Source organism: Tupaia chinensis, unplaced genomic scaffold, assembly GCF_000334495.1.
Source record: "Tupaia chinensis unplaced genomic scaffold, TupChi_1.0 Scaffold000415_1, whole genome shotgun sequence".
In the NCBI taxonomy this organism is placed as follows: Eukaryota; Metazoa; Chordata; class Mammalia; order Scandentia; family Tupaiidae; genus Tupaia; species Tupaia belangeri.
Window position 1 is genome coordinate 49,478 of NW_006159920.1, and position 17,574 is coordinate 67,051.

Below are 17,574 nucleotides of genomic sequence, written 5' to 3' on the forward strand. Positions count from 1 at the left end.
AAAACTCACGCCAGGCGCATGTGCGTGCATGCCCAAGATCCCGAGAGGAGAATGGAGGAGAAGGGATTGCGGCGTGGCCATCCCCCCTGGGGGGTAATTTCTCACTTTCTGTCTCTATGTCTCTCTCTGTCTGTCTTGCGAGCACACGCCCCCTATAGTGAAAATCTCTCCCAAAAAAAAAAAGAACACAATAGTTCATGAGTAGAGAAAGGGACCTAATTACTTTTTTTAAAGGATTATTTATTTTAATTTTATTTATTCATTAATTTTTTTATTTAACCAGAGAGAGACAGAAAGTGAGAAAGCAAGCCACCAAGTCCGGGAGTCAAACTGTGGTCAGTCATGTGGAAGTGTCCAGTGCCTCAACCACCACACTGCCTGCTGGCCCTGGACCTGTTCACATTTATTTATCTAAATCTTGATCTGATCTTATATAATTATTTCAAATTCTAGTGGCTGACAATATTAACAGTCACAATTAACTATTTAATAAATAAAAAGTTCTGATATTTTTGTTGTTGTTTACATTTTTTAATACCTTTTTGAGTAGAAAATTGCTATTTTCCTTCCAACCCTGGCTACAGAAAGTCTACTCATTTGGATCACAAAGTGATTGCTAAGATTAAACATTTATAGCAAAAAAAAATCCTAATTGCATACAAAGTATTTAGAGGAGATAACCTTCTGAAAGTTAGTTTTGCAAATTCAAAACTCCAAAGAGACACTAAGCTCACACAGTTCTATTCTATTTTTGTTGTCTGAGTGTGTGGCAGTAGCTTCCCTATAGGTTTAAACCTAAAATTCTTCATGTGGTGATTCCATTCACAGTCCACTACTTCCACCAGGCACAATGATCACTTACTCTGAAACTACCCCCACAGGGAAGGGTCAACAAGAACAAGGTTGATGAAGAGGACTACTGGGGCCATATGAGAAAGACTATCTGAACTATCCTTGGCTTGATGTTCTCACTGAAGTCCATTTATTTTTCCAACTAGACCTCCAGACCCTGTAGTCTATTTTTTTTTTTTTTTTGGAAAGGTTTTTGCTATAGGGCGCGTGTGCTCGCCAGACAGACAGAGAGAGACAGAGAGACAGAAAGTGAGAAATCACCCCCCAGTGGGGATAGTCATGCTGCAATCCCTTCTCCTCCATTCTCCTCTCGGGATCTTGGGCACGCACACACATGCACCTGGCACGAGTTTAAGCCACCAGGTCCTGGACTCGAACCACGGTCGGCTACATGGGAGTCCAGCAACATAGCCATTACACTAACCGCTGGTCCCCCAACCCTGTAGTCTTCATAAACTTGACAAGTATCACATGATTAAGTACATGCAAAAGCTAGTGCAAACATTCCTGCACATGTATGTATAAGCACACCCATGCTTCCAACATAAACTACCTGAGAATATACAGGCCACTGACACTGAGAGCCCGCCCTGTGACGTGAGTCAGGTTAGAGCCGTCACCACCACCTGTGTAACAGTGATTATAAAAGGGCCCTGCAGTAATCTGACAGGACGTAAGCTGATGAGAATGATAGTTCTATACCACATACTCTGGGCTGGGATCAGGACTTGACTGCTGCTCTAAAAGATGAACGGCTCTGAGGAATGCACATCCACAGGTGGGTGATCAGTACAGCCTGGAAGATAGTTCCTGCTCCTTCCTCACACCAGCCTAGCCTCAAGGACCTCCTAAGGCAGTGGAGGTCACCAAGGTGATTTGGGCACTTTCTGGAGACAGTTTTGATTGCCTCAGCTAGGGAGGGCAGTACTATTGGTATCTTGTGGGTTCAGGCCAGGGATCATGCCAAACAATGCACAGGATGGTCCCTCAACAAAAAATTACTCAGCCTAGAGCTTAAGAAACCCTGCCCTTGGGACCAGCAGTTGGTGCAATGGCTATGTTGCTGGACTCCCATGTAGTTGACTATAATTCAAGTCCCAGACCTGGTGGCTTAAACTCACGCCGGGCGCGTGTGCATGTGTGCCCAAGATCTCGAGAGGAGAATGGAGGAGCAGGGATTGTGGCGTGGCCATTCCCCCTGGAGATATCTCACTTTCTGTCTGTCTCTCTCTGTCTTTCTGGCGAGCGCACGTGCCCTATAGCAAACACCTTTCCAAAAAAACCCTGCCCTAAAGTGTTTTCCTTTAAGGGCTGCTGTTTTGCACCAACTAGAGAATTAACTGATTAACTGTCTCCTCTGGGTCCACAACTGTAGCAACAGTTTCCAACAGGAATACACTTCAGGACTCACCTTCAGCGGCTCCTTCCAGATTAAACCGCTTCCCCTGGCTCCCTGCTTTGAGGGAACAGAATAATCAAGTGGACTGCTTCATATCTAGGAGATATTACTCATGAAATTTGGATTACTGATCCTGAGAGAGTGGGAAGAATCCTGTTATTTTCTTCTAACTTAGAGATCAAGTAAATCGCAGACTGTGTCGCAACAAAAAATATACATACACACACACACACACACACATATATACCTAATATATATACATGTACACTTTTTTATTTAATTTTATTTTGATCTTTACTCCTGGTATAGAGATGCTAAAACCCTTAGAATTTTCTGAGTGAAAGGGTTGTCTTTTGCTATCTATTCATAAGAAGCCCATCAATGAATCATACCTGAGTGTATGCTAATGAGGTGACTCCTGGAAGACCACTAGAGAGCTTCAAAATGGGGGACTGCCATCAGAAGAACCAATCACGTGACTAGAAGGTTGGAATTTTCACTACCCCTTCATTTCCAGAGAAAGAGGGTTTGAAGATCGAGCTCACCACCAGCAGGAAAAAGTTAACTGACCCTGCCTACGTAATGAAACCTCAATTTAAGAAACTTAAGACAAAGTTTTGGGAGAGCTTCCTGGTTGGTACTGGGAGGGTAGTACCCTTACTTCATGGGGACAGAGGTTCCTGGGCTCAGGATTCTTCACCCTATGTATGTAGGATGGCTGCTTATTTGTATAATAAACTGCAAACCTAATTATAATGCTCTCCTGAGTTCTAGAATCATTCTAGTGAATTGTCAAATCTGGAGAAAGTTTCATGGGGAATGTGCAGGTAGCCTGGTGATCCCACCTAGATCTGGCTTCTAAAATGGGAGTAATCTCACAGGACAGAGTCCTTAACTCATGAGATGGTGCTAATTCTAGGTAGGTAGTATCCAAATTGAACTGTAGGCACCCAGTTAGGTACTGGAGAATTGTTATTGGAAAAGCATAAGGAAAGAGAAAAAAAATGGAGTTTTAAGTAACTACGTGTTATTGTCATGAACTGAAATCAGATGCATTAAGAAGAGAGAATGCAGGACCAGCAGTTAGCGTAATGGCTATGTTGCTGGACTCCCATGTAGTCGACTGCGGTTCGAGTCCCAGACCTGGTGGCTTAAACTCACGCCGGGTGCGTGTACATGTGTGCCCAAAATCCTGAGAGGAGAATGGAGGAGAAGGGACTGTGGCATGGCCATCTCCCCTGGGGGATGAGTTCTCACTTTCTATCTCTCTGTCTCTGTCTGTCTTTCTGGTGAGCGCTCGTGCTCTATAGCAAAAAACTCTCAAAGAAAAAAGAAAAAGAACTTGGGCATCTGGCTGCGCTATGACTCCCGCAGTGGCAGGCACAACGTGTACCGTGAATACCGCAACCTCACCATGGGAGCGCCGTCACCCAGTGCTACCACGACATGGGCGCCTGGCACCGCACCCACGCCCACTCCACCCAGATCACAAAGGTAGAGGAGATCGCGGCCAGCAAGTGCCGCCAGCCCACAGTCAAGCAGTTCCACAACTCCAACATCAAGTTCCCGCTGCCCCACCGCGTCCTGCGGCGCCAGCACAAGCCTCGTTTCACCACCAAGAGGCCCAACACCTTCTAGGCTCAGGACCCCCGGGTGGCCCAAATAAACTCGGACCTGGCTACATCGAGGCCTGTGCAGGTGAATGTGTTCTAGCTTGGTATAAAAGGAAGTCAGTGCCTCATGCAATGAAACATCTATTTGTCAACATGTTGCAATGTTATGGTGGAGAATTAGAGATATAATCACTTCTATAAGGAAATTACAGTACTCTCAGTCTCACCCATGGAGGAAGGGCTTCTATCTCTGAATTTTTTAAGGAATTATTTTATTTAACTTTATTTACTATTATTATCATTATTATTTTCCAGTTTGATCAGAGAGAGACAGAGAGGAAGTGAGAAAGCAAGCCACCACGTCCGAGACTTGAACTAATGGTTGGCCATGTGGGAGTCCAGCACCTTTAACCACCAGGCCACTTGCTGATCCCTCTCTCAAATTTCTGTTTGTTTATTTCTCTGTTTGTTTTGGGAGCCTGCAGAAATCTATGCTTTGCAGGAATGGAACACTAACCTAATTTAACACAATTGCCACTGCAGATTGATTAAAACCCTTCCTGCTTCATTAGCCACCCCCCATCTTTTAGTGTTTTTTGTTTGTTTGTTTGTTTGTTTGTTTTTGTTTGTTTGTTGTTTTGTTTTGTTTTGCCACAGGGTGCATGCACTCACTAGAGAGAGACAGTGAGAACGAAAGTGAGAAATCACCCCCTGGGGGGATGGCCACGTTGCAATCCCTTCTCCTCCACTCTCCTCCGGGGATTTTGGGCACAAAGGCACACACGTCCAGCGTGATTTTCAAGCCACTAGGTCCAGGACTCAAACCATAGTTGGCCATGTGGGAATCCAGTGCCCTCATCACCATGCCACCTGCTGGCCCCTTTCCCTTTTCTATGCTAGATTTTCAGCAACAATAAAAAATAACAAAAAGAGCATGTGACGCTAAGCAAGTTAGCACTGGCAGGACAGCAATTAAAGCTCTACTTTGTACCCTTGACCTTTCTGGCCCACCTCCACGATTCTTCTTGTCCTTTTCCCTCAGGTTTACAATAAAGCTCCTTGCGAACACTGTGAGATCATTTCAGCTGTGCTATGGAACACGAAAGACTAGGACTCTAATTTCATGTGGTGTGAGCCAGCCCTCAGAGCTAGAAGAATAAGAGTGAGAACCCCAGAGAAAGACGCAATTGAGAAAGAAGTGTCAGGGTGACATCAGTAGCCATCCAAACCTACCTGGAATGCTTCCTTTTAGTATGTTAATGTTCTGCTTACATTTTAAAGGGGTTTCGTTTTGTTTTTTGTTTTTGTTTTTTTAGCAAAGGGGGTTTGTTTTAGCTGCTCCACAACATTCTATAATGGACCATAATGAAGATCTTCAACTTAGAGAAACTCCTCCCCCTATGATTCCACATGGAGAGACACGGGGAAAGGAAGGTTCCCTGGTAACAAAGTGCCAGTCACCCTTACCTTGGATTTCAAACTCATCAACCTCGTCAGCAGAGCCAGAGTCAGAGAACTGTGCTGAATCACGTGAACTGAACTGGGAGCTGCTAGAAGTGACCCGAAAGCCTGAAAGAAAAAAAAAAAGGTCATAAACAAGACAGAAAAACGTCTCCTCCTCCTCTCAGTGTCACAGAAAGGCACATGGAATGACTTTGTCAGAAAGAAGGAAATAGAACCTTGACTGGGAGTGATGCTATAGGGATGGAAACTGGCTCTTCCTGCTGGTGGATTCCCTTTGAAAGTTTCACGTAAATAGAAGGTACTACTATCTGGGAAGCAATCTGGTCTTAGTTTTCCTCCCATCAGAACCTATTTTCAAAGGGAACTATTCCTGAAGTAGGAAATGGATGGCATCTAAGATGAGTATTACTAGTTTGATAAGAAAAAAAAAAAAAAAAAAAAGGAACATAGAATATCTTTCTTACATCAGAGGAGCCCTTGGCTAGAGCAAAATATCCCAAAACATCCCAAATGAAGACCAAAAAGAAAGCCCATGAGGCATCGAGCCTTATCCCGAAGCCACGAGGAACTGGGAATACGGTGTCTGGAGGCTGCACTCACTGCCATGCTCGGTCTCCTGGTACATGGGGAGCAGGTTCTTGGTGCGGATCTGCTGGCGCCGAAGGCGGATCTTCTGCTTCAGTTCCTGGATCTCCCGATCACTGTCTTCCTCCTCCACTTCCCCTTCTTCCAGGCACTGGCTCATCATGTTGTACTTCATTAGCTCAATGGCAGCAATCAGGGACTCCGAGATGCTGAAGTGGGCATTCTCCTGGGGGAACACCAATGCCGGAGAAACTGCTTGGCAGGGGACTAGCAGTGATTTACGCCTCACTGATTACGTAATGTGGGAACGTGAAGCTCCCAAGAGACACGCTGCTTTTATCGAACACACTGAGGAAAAGTACAGCACACCTCTACTGTAAGGAAAGCTAAAGGCCAGGAACACTGTTCTGGATTCTCTTTGCTGTCGTAGCAAGAGCCGGCCATGTGTACCCACTCCTGTCCCATTTTCTACATGAAAACATGAAAGAGAACAAGGCCCAGGGTTTCAATCGGGCTGTTTTCCAAAGTCACACACCAGAACACTAAGTAGTAAGGGAAACGCAATGGCTCAAGAGAAACGTGTTTGCAAGCTCTAGACCTCTACAGGGACATTGCTTATTACATATCCGAGTCTCAGAAAAAAAACAGAAGTCCATTCTGGAAAGAGTATTTTCCTAAAGTACCAGGGTCAGGGGAATAATAACCGCATGGCTAAAATTCAATGTCTCTCTGCCCAGGGTAGCTTCTAAGATAAAATTACTAGTATTTTGGACTCACTGAGGAGCATGTGTTTCCTGAAGTGTTTCTCAGAAATAAAACTTGCTAAGCTTATCTTTATTAGAATGTAGATGTTTAAAAAGTCTATTTATTTATTTCCTCCATGAGAGAGACAGAGACAGAAGGGGTCACCCCCAATAGGGTCTTCACGCCACAATCCACACCTGGGCAGCCTGGATTCACAGGAATGTGCGCCCAAAGTGTACAGGGATGCCTCGGGATGTGAACCTGGGACCTTCCCGTGTGTATCCAGCATTGCAGAGTGCTGTGTTACCAGCACTACTGGCTGCTCCTGTGGTCACTGTAGTCTGTACCCGTGTCACTGCTGTGTACCGCAGGCACAGGACAGATCTCCCAACTCATAAGCTCTTCATTAGTCCCATAGATTCCTCACCTTTTCTAGGTCTGCACAGCTACCAAAGTCCTGCTCAGAGAGGTAGCTGATGAGGGACTGTCCTTCTGATGGTCTTCGGAACATGCCTTCCCCCGAACACAAGTACTGACTGCCCTCTGTGAGAAAAGGGAATGTGGGTGTAAAACGCTCTGGACTTGAAATGCAAAATCTATAACTGTCAAGCTTCTTTGAGAAGCCTTAAGATTTTTACCACTGGGACCAGCAGTTGGCGTAATGGCTATGTCGCTGGACTCCCACGTAGTCGACCGCGGTTCGCATCCTGGACCCGGTGGCTTCAACTCACGCCGGGCGCATGTGCGTGCGCGCCCAAGATCCCAAGAGGAGAATGGAGGAGAAGGGACTGCGGCCGGGCAATCCCCCCTGGGGGGGGGGATTTCTCGCTTTCTGTCTCTCTGTCTGTCTCTGTCTGTGTGGCGAGCACATGTGCCCTAAAGCAAAAACCGCTCAAAAAAAAAAAAAGTTTACCACTAAAGATGCTCCCAAGTCTTCCCAGGTGACAGCGAATTAGAAGCTGGAGAGAAGAGGTCTGCCATCTAAAGGAGTGTCCCACACACTTTGAATCCTAGAGGACTAAGCCTCTTGGTTGGAGAATGGTAGAATAAATGGTGAGAGCCCAGAGGCAGTCTTTCCCATCTAAATTTAAAGACAACATACTCTCCTCCTACCACACACACACACATACATACATACACACACACAAACACACACATTTAAAAACCCAAAAGACTTCCTCCCGTGCATAATTTCCGTGTGGAACTTGTCTTCTGGTAACTAAGCCCAGATACTCAAAAGCCTTTTTTCAAGATCTCTCGCACATACCCAGAGAATCATTTCATCTGGAGCAACAGACATTCATAGTGCTAACAGCCAAGACATAAGACAGGGTGAGAGGACCACCAGGTGACATGGAGGTTAAGGTGCTGGATCCGTGGTTCAAGTCTCAAGACAAGATGGCCTGAAAAACACGTGTGTGTGCATGCCAGGAATTCTAAAAGGAGAATGACAGGAGGGACTGTGGTGTGGTCATTCCCCTTAGGGGACGATTTCTCACTTTGTCTCTCTCTGTGTGTCTTTCTCGAGCAAGTGCATGCGCTCTACCACAAAACTTAAAAAAAAAAAAAAAAAAGAAAAAGAAAAGAAAAAGAGAGGGTGAGACCCCTAAGTGAGAGAGGAGCAAGAGAAATGGCAGGAGGGTGTGATTTATAGCACAGTGGTTGAAAATGACAGAAGCGTGGGTGAGAACGCACAGCATGTACCCTCCATAGGCCCGAGATGAGCCCCAGAGCGCAGAGCCAGGCAAGCAGCAGGGGAGCAGGCACCAGCGGAGGGCAGAGAAGACACAAGTGGGCTCTGGCCTTGCCGGTGCTCACTTACCGTGCTCCACGTACAGAGAGCTGGGCGTGCTGACCTCGCTGCTCTGGCCGGAGGACAAGGGGCCTCTCAGCTTCGACTTATCGTTGCAGGATTCTAGTGTCAGTGACCACCAGGGAGTAAAAACACACAATGAACTACAGAAACAGCCCCAACTTTGGAGAGTCAACATGGAACTGCTCCCATGTCCAAAGCCCTCCCAAACAGGCGAGAGGTGGCACACCGGCAGGGAACAGTCCAAGAATACAGGGACGCATGGAGGGAAGGAGGGGAGGAGATCAGCACATTCTAAGGGGAGAGGGAAAACATGATCCAAAACATGACACAAAGGTTATCAAAAATCAAATCAAAATGGAGTCCTGAATTTAGTTTTCTTCTATCTTCTAACCAATTATTATGGGAATAACAGCCAATTTCTATCCTCTTGACAAACCAATTTAGAAAATAGTCTTCAGATGGTAAAATAAGGACCAGCACATTGAAATTTCTCTGGTATCTTGGCACTGGGTTTTAAAAGGTATCAGAAGGTTTACATTCACTAAGGAAGTAAAACAAAATGCAATGATCTCCACAGAAGCAGCATTGAGGCAATGCAGGAGAGGCCAAGAATAATGGCCTTGTAACCAAAAGGCTTAGTCATAGGGCCCTGGGCCTGGCCTTACTGGAGAAGGAAGGGAAAGGTTTCAAGAGAAAGCTGGCAGAGCAGAAAGTGTTTGGGAATGAGAATAGTGAGAACTGGGAGTGGAGAAATAGCAAAGGCAGGGCTCTTAGGAGATGAAAAACTGAGCCAGCCTCCCAGGGTAGTGGTTAAGGGAGTCAGAGCCTACAGACTACCAGTTTGAGAACCATCCCCTGTGGCTTAAAAAACACAATGGGCATATTCAAAATCCCAGTGGGATGGAAAAATGGAGGAGAAGGGATTATGGCATGATCATACCCACTTGGAGGGAGGGCGTTCTCTCTTGCTGGTGAGCACACACATACCTGCTGGCAATTTAAAAAAATGGGAGGGGCCGGCAGGTGGTGTGGTGGTTTAAGGCACTGGATTCCCACATAGCTGACTGCAGTTCAGATCCCAGATCTGGCAGCTTGCTTTCTCACTTTCTCTCTCTCTCTCACTCTGTCTTTCTCTGGTCAAATTCAAATAAATAAATAAAGTTAAATAAAAAAATTCTTTAAAAAATAAAAAGGAAAGAAAAACGAATATTCTTCAAACAGAAACACAGTATCTCTGTGCTACAGAAGGAAGAACAGGTAAGCTCCCGAGAAACAGGCAGGATGCTCTGGGACAATGAATGACTGAGCTGCATCCTACCCATTTTCCTGCCAGAAAGTGTCAATCTGTCAGCTGCTGCTGTCAAAAAAAAAAAAAAAAAAAAAGCATAAGAAATAATTTTCTGTTCTCTTTGGGCCTCAGAGACTTCTGGCAGCCCTGGCAGGGGGCTTGTCTCCTTGCTGGTAAACTGAGGATGACCTGGCAGTCACCACCTGTACAACAGGAGGTCATTCAGCCTTTGCTCACTGGGTTCACTACCCGTAATGCTGCCCATTCACCTGAAATCTGCCTTCTTACAATTGCTCATCTTCTCAATGACAGTCCTGCAGACTTTATTCCTCCTTAGCCTTCTCTTTTCCTAGCTAACATACCTACCACCCGCTCCCAGGAGGCCTTGGTTTTAGTCCTCCCTCACCACTCTGTCTTGCAGACACATTCTACTAGCGTTAATACCTCCATGATCGTGGTTCTCAGAACGGAACACAAATCTGTCTGAATACCGCTACAAAAACCAAGAAAACAGACTTAAGTCACTAGAAAAATCTCGTGCAATGGCTGAAATGGGGCACAGGGACTTAGAGCAAAATGAAGAGGGGTGGAGAAAAAGGATGGCATTCTAGAAGAGGGAAAAAAAAAACATGCAAATATACCCACGACCACAGAAAGAGGATAAAAGACATTCTGGTGTTAATTCAAGGGAAATAGAGGAATCCATAATATAATAAGTACTGAGTTACAAGAAAAATTCTGCCACTGATTCATCCTGATGCCTTAGACAAAAAGCAAGCCTCAGTTTCACCTTTGGGCAAAACGGAGTCAATTAGTCTTGACTCTGTCCCAGAAACTGTTGGGAGACTGAATGAGGCATTTGGAAGGTGTAGGTATAAAACATATCACACCAAATACTGGTACCATTTTACAGATGGGTCCAAGCATCACAACGGGACCAGATTAGTGAGACTTGATTTGACACCAGACTGGAAAAGGAGGTTCTGAGCTAAGCAAGGTGGTCACAGAGGAGCAGAGGAAGGAGGTGGAGAACTGGCTCCCAAACCTGCAATGGGATCTTCAACTATAATGGTGATACTCCTGGGGGCTCCTGCAGGTAGACAGATAGGTGCAGAGGAGAGTCCAGACAGAGCAAACAAGAACAGGGAGAGAAAAAAAGAGTCCTTTACCTAGCAGAGGCAGGAACGAAACTCCCAAGGAGGGACCCCAGTGCTGAAGGAGGGAAGCTACACACGACCTCTCCCTCTACAGAGGGTTTGGCTCCCTTTTCCAGTGCAGGTTACCGTGGTTTCTGGAATCCACAAGGATTCAAGAACGGGGGCAGGGAAGTGTTACATGCTCAAAAGCCAGTGGCCTGGAGAACAGTAGATAAGCAGGCCTGCAGCAGGGGATGTGAAGTGGCTCGAACTCAAGCACCTTCACAGCTAAGCAAGCTCGTGGAAAGACAGGCTTTGATTTGGAGATTTTCCTCCTAAAGTCAAATCATGCTCTTGAGGGAAAACAGACAATTAATCATTCAGAAGGTTTCAGATGAGGGCATTAGCTCCCCACCTTTCTAGAAATTGTAAAAAGAAAGGAAAAGGAATGGCAGCTCCAGTTGCTAAAAGAAATATTTCTTGTACTCTCTTTTTTAAGTCTTAAATTTTTTTTTTTTTACATTTTATTTTTATATTTTATTCCTGGGACTTTCCTGATCCGCAATGGCTTTAAGCAGAAATCCAGGCTATGTTTGCTGTGATAAATATTTTACTACAAATAAAACCCAACCAAAGCCTGCCAGATACTAATAATCCAGGAAAGATGGTGGCAGGGAGATGGCCAAAGCAACGAGATCCACCTTCCCAGCTAGGCTGCTCCCTGCCATCAGCTGGTGTTCCTGGGAAGGAGGCCTCAGTGGCCAGGGCCTCTGAGCCCGAATCAGGTGATGCAGCAGTCAGCCCCGTCACTGACTATAGGTCACGTCATCCCATACTCAAACACCCCTACTTCTAACCAGGAAACCCTAGTATCACTCTGCCTCTCTCATATTGGTATTACAGCCTGTCAAGTGGTTAAGGGAGCCGGAGGAATCATAGGAAGGAGAGGAATTTAATGGGATTATTTTAAAAGCTCATTAATACTCTCCCTCTGTCTGAGAGGCACATTTAGAACTTGAAGGACGATGATTCACACTATCTTCTGATATTAAGGAACTAGTGAAAGGATCTAGGAAAGCATTTAATATTTAACAACATATAAAGGAAAGAGCATAAATATACTCAGAGATTTCTTGGTGATCAGTATTATATTATAAACTTCTGGGGCTGGCAGGTAGCGTGGTGGTTGAGGGTGCTGGACTCCCACATGGCTGACTGTGGTTCGAGTCCTAGATCTGGCGGGTTGCTTTCTCACTTTCTCTCTCTCTCACTCTCTCTCTCACTCTCTCACTCTGTCCCTCTCTGGTCAAATTAAAACGAGTAAATAAATAGATAAAGCTAAATAAAATAATTCTTTAAAAAAATAAATAAACTTCTTTCATTAAAAAGCAGGATGTTCTGTCATCAGAAATGTAACTTCTCTTTCTGTCATTTGAAAAGCCTCAAGAGCAAACCCTCCATTCTACCTAAATTCAGAGAGTCAGCTTGCTCACGAGTGACTGGTGCCCATCATTACCTGGGGCTCCCTTGGAGGCAATACTGGTATCTGAGTGGGAGCGGATATGGCTCTTCTTTGTCCCACTGGTGACAGCAAGTGTCTGCCCCTCTGAGAAGCTGGACCTGCGGAGGACACTGGACAGCTGGCTCTGCCCTCCTCCCTCCTGGTCCCCTAAGGAAGAAGCAGCAGAATCTGGCTTCTGGGAGCTGCTGGAGGAGAACAAATTGGAGCTGCTACTCTCGGCATTGCTGCTGTGACTCTGACAGCTGGCGGTCCGGCCGTGGGGGTCCAGGTTGCCAATGGCCAGGTACTCGGGCCCCTCACTGGCATCACTTGGGGAATCGTTCTGGCTGCTGACCCAGGAAGCCTCTATGGGGCTGGTCAGAGTACTGGAGCTCATCTCATTTGGGGTCGAGGAGGGATCCCTGGCTAGTGCAGAGACTGAAAGTAGGGGAGCTTGGACGGTTTGATCCTCTCCTGGTGAGACGTGCCCTCTGCTTTCTTGAGGTTTCCGAGGAGGGCCAGAGAGTGAAAAGGAAGTAGATCTTCTCTCTAGGATGTAAAAAGAGAAAAGAGAGAGACAGATGAGCTGGAATCCTCTGGTATATACGAAGGACTTCTCTACAAGTAAAGACCAAACTCCCTAAGTTCAGTACACCTGGTGTCACGTCAGAAAAAGGTGAGTCAAATGAAGTAAAAAGTTATTTAGAGAAGCAGTTAAGTCAGGAGATTGAGACAGTGGCTTTATTTGTGGGCCTGAGGCAATGGCTTTATTGCTTATTAGCACACATTCTTCATCCATAAAATGAGTAATACCTACCTCTGTATTAAGGATCAAATGAGATAATATATATAATCTGATTACAGCAGAGTCTAGCATGTGGTAGGTCTCTATGTTCGCTATTATTTAAATGCCTTCTTGGCAACGGGGATTAGAAACACGGTGGAATCTAAAAGCATCTCTTTCCTCTGTTATTTTAATGATTCTGCTAAATTATCTTCAGCTAGTCATGCATAACTTTTTAAGATGTCCGTTATTAAGAGATAACTGTGGGGGCCGGCAGGTGGCATGGTGGTTAGGGCACTGGACTCCCACACAACTGACTGCAGTTCATGTTCTGGACCTGGCGTCTTTCTCTCCTCTCTCTCTCTCTCTATCCTTCTCTGGTCAAATTAAAATAAATAAATAAAGTTAAATAATTTTTTAAAAAAGAGAGAGAGATGAAGTCTGACTAACTGCACCAACCCAAGGCACAATCCCCAGTTTGCGGGCACCCACAAAGTCCTCTATTTTCCAGCACTGGGGATGCATAAAATGATCACCCCTTCCGGCTCCCACACCTGCACTATGATTGGGTACGGATTGGTGGAGGCTCGAGAAGGATCCGAAGTAGGAATGCTGAGCATAGCTGGTTGGTGGGGTGTATGTGGAACCAGGCAGAGCTGTCAGGCTCTGGCTCTTTGTTACCAGCAGTGGGCTCTCGTGCTTTCTGGCAAACTGAAACAAAACAAAACAAAAACACATGTGTCAGAGTCAAGGATAGAGGCCTCAGACAAGGGGAACTAAGCACTGCAGGAACGGTGGTGGAAGCTGGCCTGTGGCAGCAGACCTGCACTGCGACAAAGGCTGCGGAGAGGCACGGCCACCCTCCACTACACATAAGCTCTGACACCCCGAAATCCTGCCATGTGCCACAGCTTCTGCACTGGGATCCTGCAAGGTGGTCAAACCAGGAGTGCTTCTTCACAGAGGCAGCACAACCAAGTCCTTAGGACTATGCATGTGGCGGGGCAGCAGATGGTGTAGCAGTTAAGTTGCTGGACTCCCACATGGCCAACTGTAGTTCGTGTCCCAGACCTGGTGGCTTGAAAATCACACCAGGCATGTGTACATGCGTGCCCAAGATCCCGGGAGAATAGAGAAGGGATTGTGGCGTAGCCATCCCACCTGAGGGATGATTTCTCACTTTTCCTCTCACTGTCTGTCTCTCTCTCTCTCCCCCATGGCGAGAGCATGCACCCTAATGCAAAAACCTCTAACTAACTAAAAAAATAAATAAATAAAGACTCTGCATGTGGAGGAAGAAGTCAGAACAGGGTTCAAACAGGTCCTGTCACTTATAAGCTATTTGGTCTAAACTCTGTACCTCAGTGGCCTCCTATTTTATAAAATGAGATTAATGACCACCTCACAGTTGTATGGATTAAATGATTAAAAAAAAAAAAGTGTTCCATGACTGGTAATCAACAATCAAAATTAAAACAACTAGGAGAGAGAGAAGATTCTCCCACTAAAAGGAGCAGAGACTCGGAATTCTTTTCCGGTTAAAATACTAACTAGAGTATTAGTGATGGAGTAAGTCAATTACAGGCAACAAAATGTGCTTTGTGCTACAAAATTTTCCTTGCACTGAAGAAAAATCATACTCATGTAACTCTAAGCCACACTAGATCGGACGCTGTAAACTCTGCTCCTGATTCAGGACCACCTCTCTTTCTCCCCAAGCTCTTTGTGAAGCCTGCCCTTAAGGGGATGCTTACTCAGACTAAAGATCCTAAGGGTTTAAAAAAAAATACCCTCTCCCCCTAGTAAACAGACTAAACTTAGACTTTTTACTTCAATAGGTACTTAATGGTATCTCCCCTTCTCTCTAAGCACTTATTAAAATAAAAGCGTTCACGGGCGCGTGTGCGTGCGTGCCCAAGATCCCGAGAGGAGAATGGAGGAGAAGGGATTGCGGCGTGACCATACCCCCTGGGGGGTGATTTCTCGCTTTCTGTCTCTATGTCTCTCTCTGTCTGTCTGGCGAGCGCACGCGCCCTACAGTGAAAATCTCTCCAAAAAAAATAAATAAATAAAAATAAAAATAAATAAAAGCGTTCAGCTCAGAATTGCCTACATGAAGTAGTTTGCTACAGAGGGTTACATCGAGGTGAGGTCCAGGGGCCCAGCACAGACACGGATAATTCCTAGCCTCCTTTACCATAGACGCGTCAATCTGAGCCAGGAGACGAGGGTTGTTCTGTTCCACTGCTTCCAGGCACTGGAGCATGGCGGTGACGTGGGCGTCACTTAGCAGGAAAGCAGTATCTGGGGAGAGAAAAGCTACCACAGTGATGGAGCCCAACAGAGCGAGCTTTAGCTTCCCTGTATGGCCCTGGGAGAAGCTCAGGGAGAGAAGGAGGAGGAAAAACGGACTGAGGAGAATCACACCACCGTGGGAAAAGGGGAACAAGGGACAAGTAAACGTATAAGAGGCCGAAACGAGAGGTTTCAAACCCAGAAAGACCTAGATTTGAACCTGCCTCTGGGTGACTTTGACCAAGTCATCTAACCTCCTTAAACTCTGTTTCTCTAACTGGAAAACAGGCATACTAATATCCATCTCTAAGGGCTGTGGTGAGAAGTACAGTCCAACAGTGACAGGCACACAGGAAACTCTGGGTAAGTAACTGGCAGTTTTTCTTACTGGTTTGGAAGATGGAAGTAGGTGAATACCTCAGCATAAAGTTTGATGGTATTTTAGGTGGAGGGGAAAGGGAAGACCAGATACATGTTTCTGAGTAGAATTTCTATGGCATTAGGTAAAAAATATGAGGCCATGGGGTTAGAGAGTCTTCAGAGAAATAGTGAGATGCAGGAGAGTGAGGAAGTACCTGCAACAATCCCGACTAAGCGACCTCTACCCACCTGTGTAGAACTTCCTGATATACTGTCTGTCTCCAAGCAGAGGCCGGAGCTGGGCTGACAGACAGTGGCACTGCAAGCTGTGCTGCAGCCACAACTCTGCGACAGCCCGCTCACTCACACCGTCCGCGTTGCTCTGGCCGTTCTCTTGCAAGTTGATGAACTGGGAGGCAAAGAGACAGGAGTCAAACATACACCCTGGCAGACACAGCAAGACTGAGGCCTGATGACCGGAGAACGAAATTGAGACAGGAAGGGTAGGCAGTCAGAGGTGTTTTCCTCCAGTCACCCTAGAAGACACTGAAGGAGGAGGGCAAAGGAAAGGACTCGCTTCATGGCTGGATTGGGCCACGGGTGAGAGACTGAGCAGTTAACACTAGTGTGCAGCTCCCGGAGAGGACAAAGCTGCTACATCTGGCTCTTCATGTACTGATTCCAAGGAGGCATCTGTTCTGGGGTATTCAGAGGACCTCGGCTTCTCGCATAGAGTCCTCTATTTTAGGTGGCTTCTGGTAAAGAATGCAACAAAAACTTGGAGGAAAGAATCTAGGGAAAATGCTACCAACGATTTCCTACCAACCAGAAGCCATCTGCGCACTTTTTTGGCTCTAGATGTAGCATTCTCTATTTGGAACCTCTTCCTGTTTAGCTGTTTCTAAAAGCAAAGTCAGGGCAAAAAAATGTATAGATGGCAATTTCAGGCATCTTCTAACAGGAAATGACTACAGCAACATATTTCAGAAAAGGAAGTTAGAGGGCGGCCTAGTGGGAAAAAGAAAGTGAGGACAAAGGATATCAACGGACTCTGGCCTTTTCTCACAAAAAAAGGCCAATGTGACACCCTGTGATTTATCATTTAGAAACAAGTTACTTTTCCTGCCATCATCTCGGCAGTGAATCACAGTGAAATAAGACTGGCCAAGTATCCGCAAATGTTGCAGATGGGTGATGGATACTGTGGAGTTTATTTTGCTATTCTCTTCGATATATTTAACATTTCCTATAATGAAGAATTAAATATATACATTAAGTTGACAGTGATTGTTCTGGAACTAACTGTGTAACTTTGGCCAACTCACCTAACTTTCTTGAGCTCTCTTTAAAAAAACCCTGACTGGAAATCAGGGGTACTCTGTGGAGCTGAGAGAACAGGAGAGTGGAGTGCTACAATGGGGGCCAGCGCCAACAGAAACGTGTCACATTGGCCACCAGTGACCTCATGCTTCTTTCTAATTGGCGCGTCCTCTTCTTCTTGAACAGTTATTAGCATATCACTCCTGCTTCCTCTACTACTTAAGGAAACCTCTTGCCATTGGCCCTAGATTTTGAAGAGCTTCCCTCTGGTTCCATACATGCAGATCTTCTGAAGACAATAAAACTTCCTCACTCCTTCCCCAGAGGAGGGAAAGTGACCTGGACCGATGGGTTTGCAGGGTTTACTTTTTTTTTTTTTTTTTGGGAGGGGTTTTTTTTTTTTTTTTTCCCTCTTAA

General features: G+C 45.7%; 1 protein-coding gene across 7 annotated transcripts in view; it reads right to left on the minus strand.

Annotated features, from left to right (window-relative positions):
• RUBCN (rubicon autophagy regulator) overlaps nt 1-17,574 on the minus strand; it is an 84,924-nt gene that overhangs the window by 20,118 nt on the left and 47,232 nt on the right. For 3 of the 7 annotated variants that reach the window (XM_027774209.1, XM_006154543.3, XM_006154542.3), the window contains exons 4-12: nt 16,087-16,246; nt 15,380-15,486; nt 13,737-13,893; nt 12,414-12,947; nt 10,807-10,851; nt 8,480-8,572; nt 7,085-7,200; nt 5,929-6,139; nt 5,332-5,433 (exon numbers count right to left, since the gene is read on the minus strand). In XM_027774209.1, coding sequence (XP_027630010.1) covers nt 5,332-5,433; nt 5,929-6,139; nt 7,085-7,200; nt 8,480-8,572; nt 10,807-10,851; nt 12,414-12,947; nt 13,737-13,893; nt 15,380-15,486; nt 16,087-16,246 — 1,525 coding nt within the window. The remainder of the gene's footprint in view (nt 1-5,331; nt 5,434-5,928; nt 6,140-7,084; nt 7,201-8,479; nt 8,573-10,806; nt 10,852-12,413; nt 12,948-13,736; nt 13,894-15,379; nt 15,487-16,086; nt 16,247-17,574) is intronic. The other 4 variants (XM_006154544.3, XM_027774208.1, XM_006154546.3 and 1 more) reach the window with 2 other exon arrangements.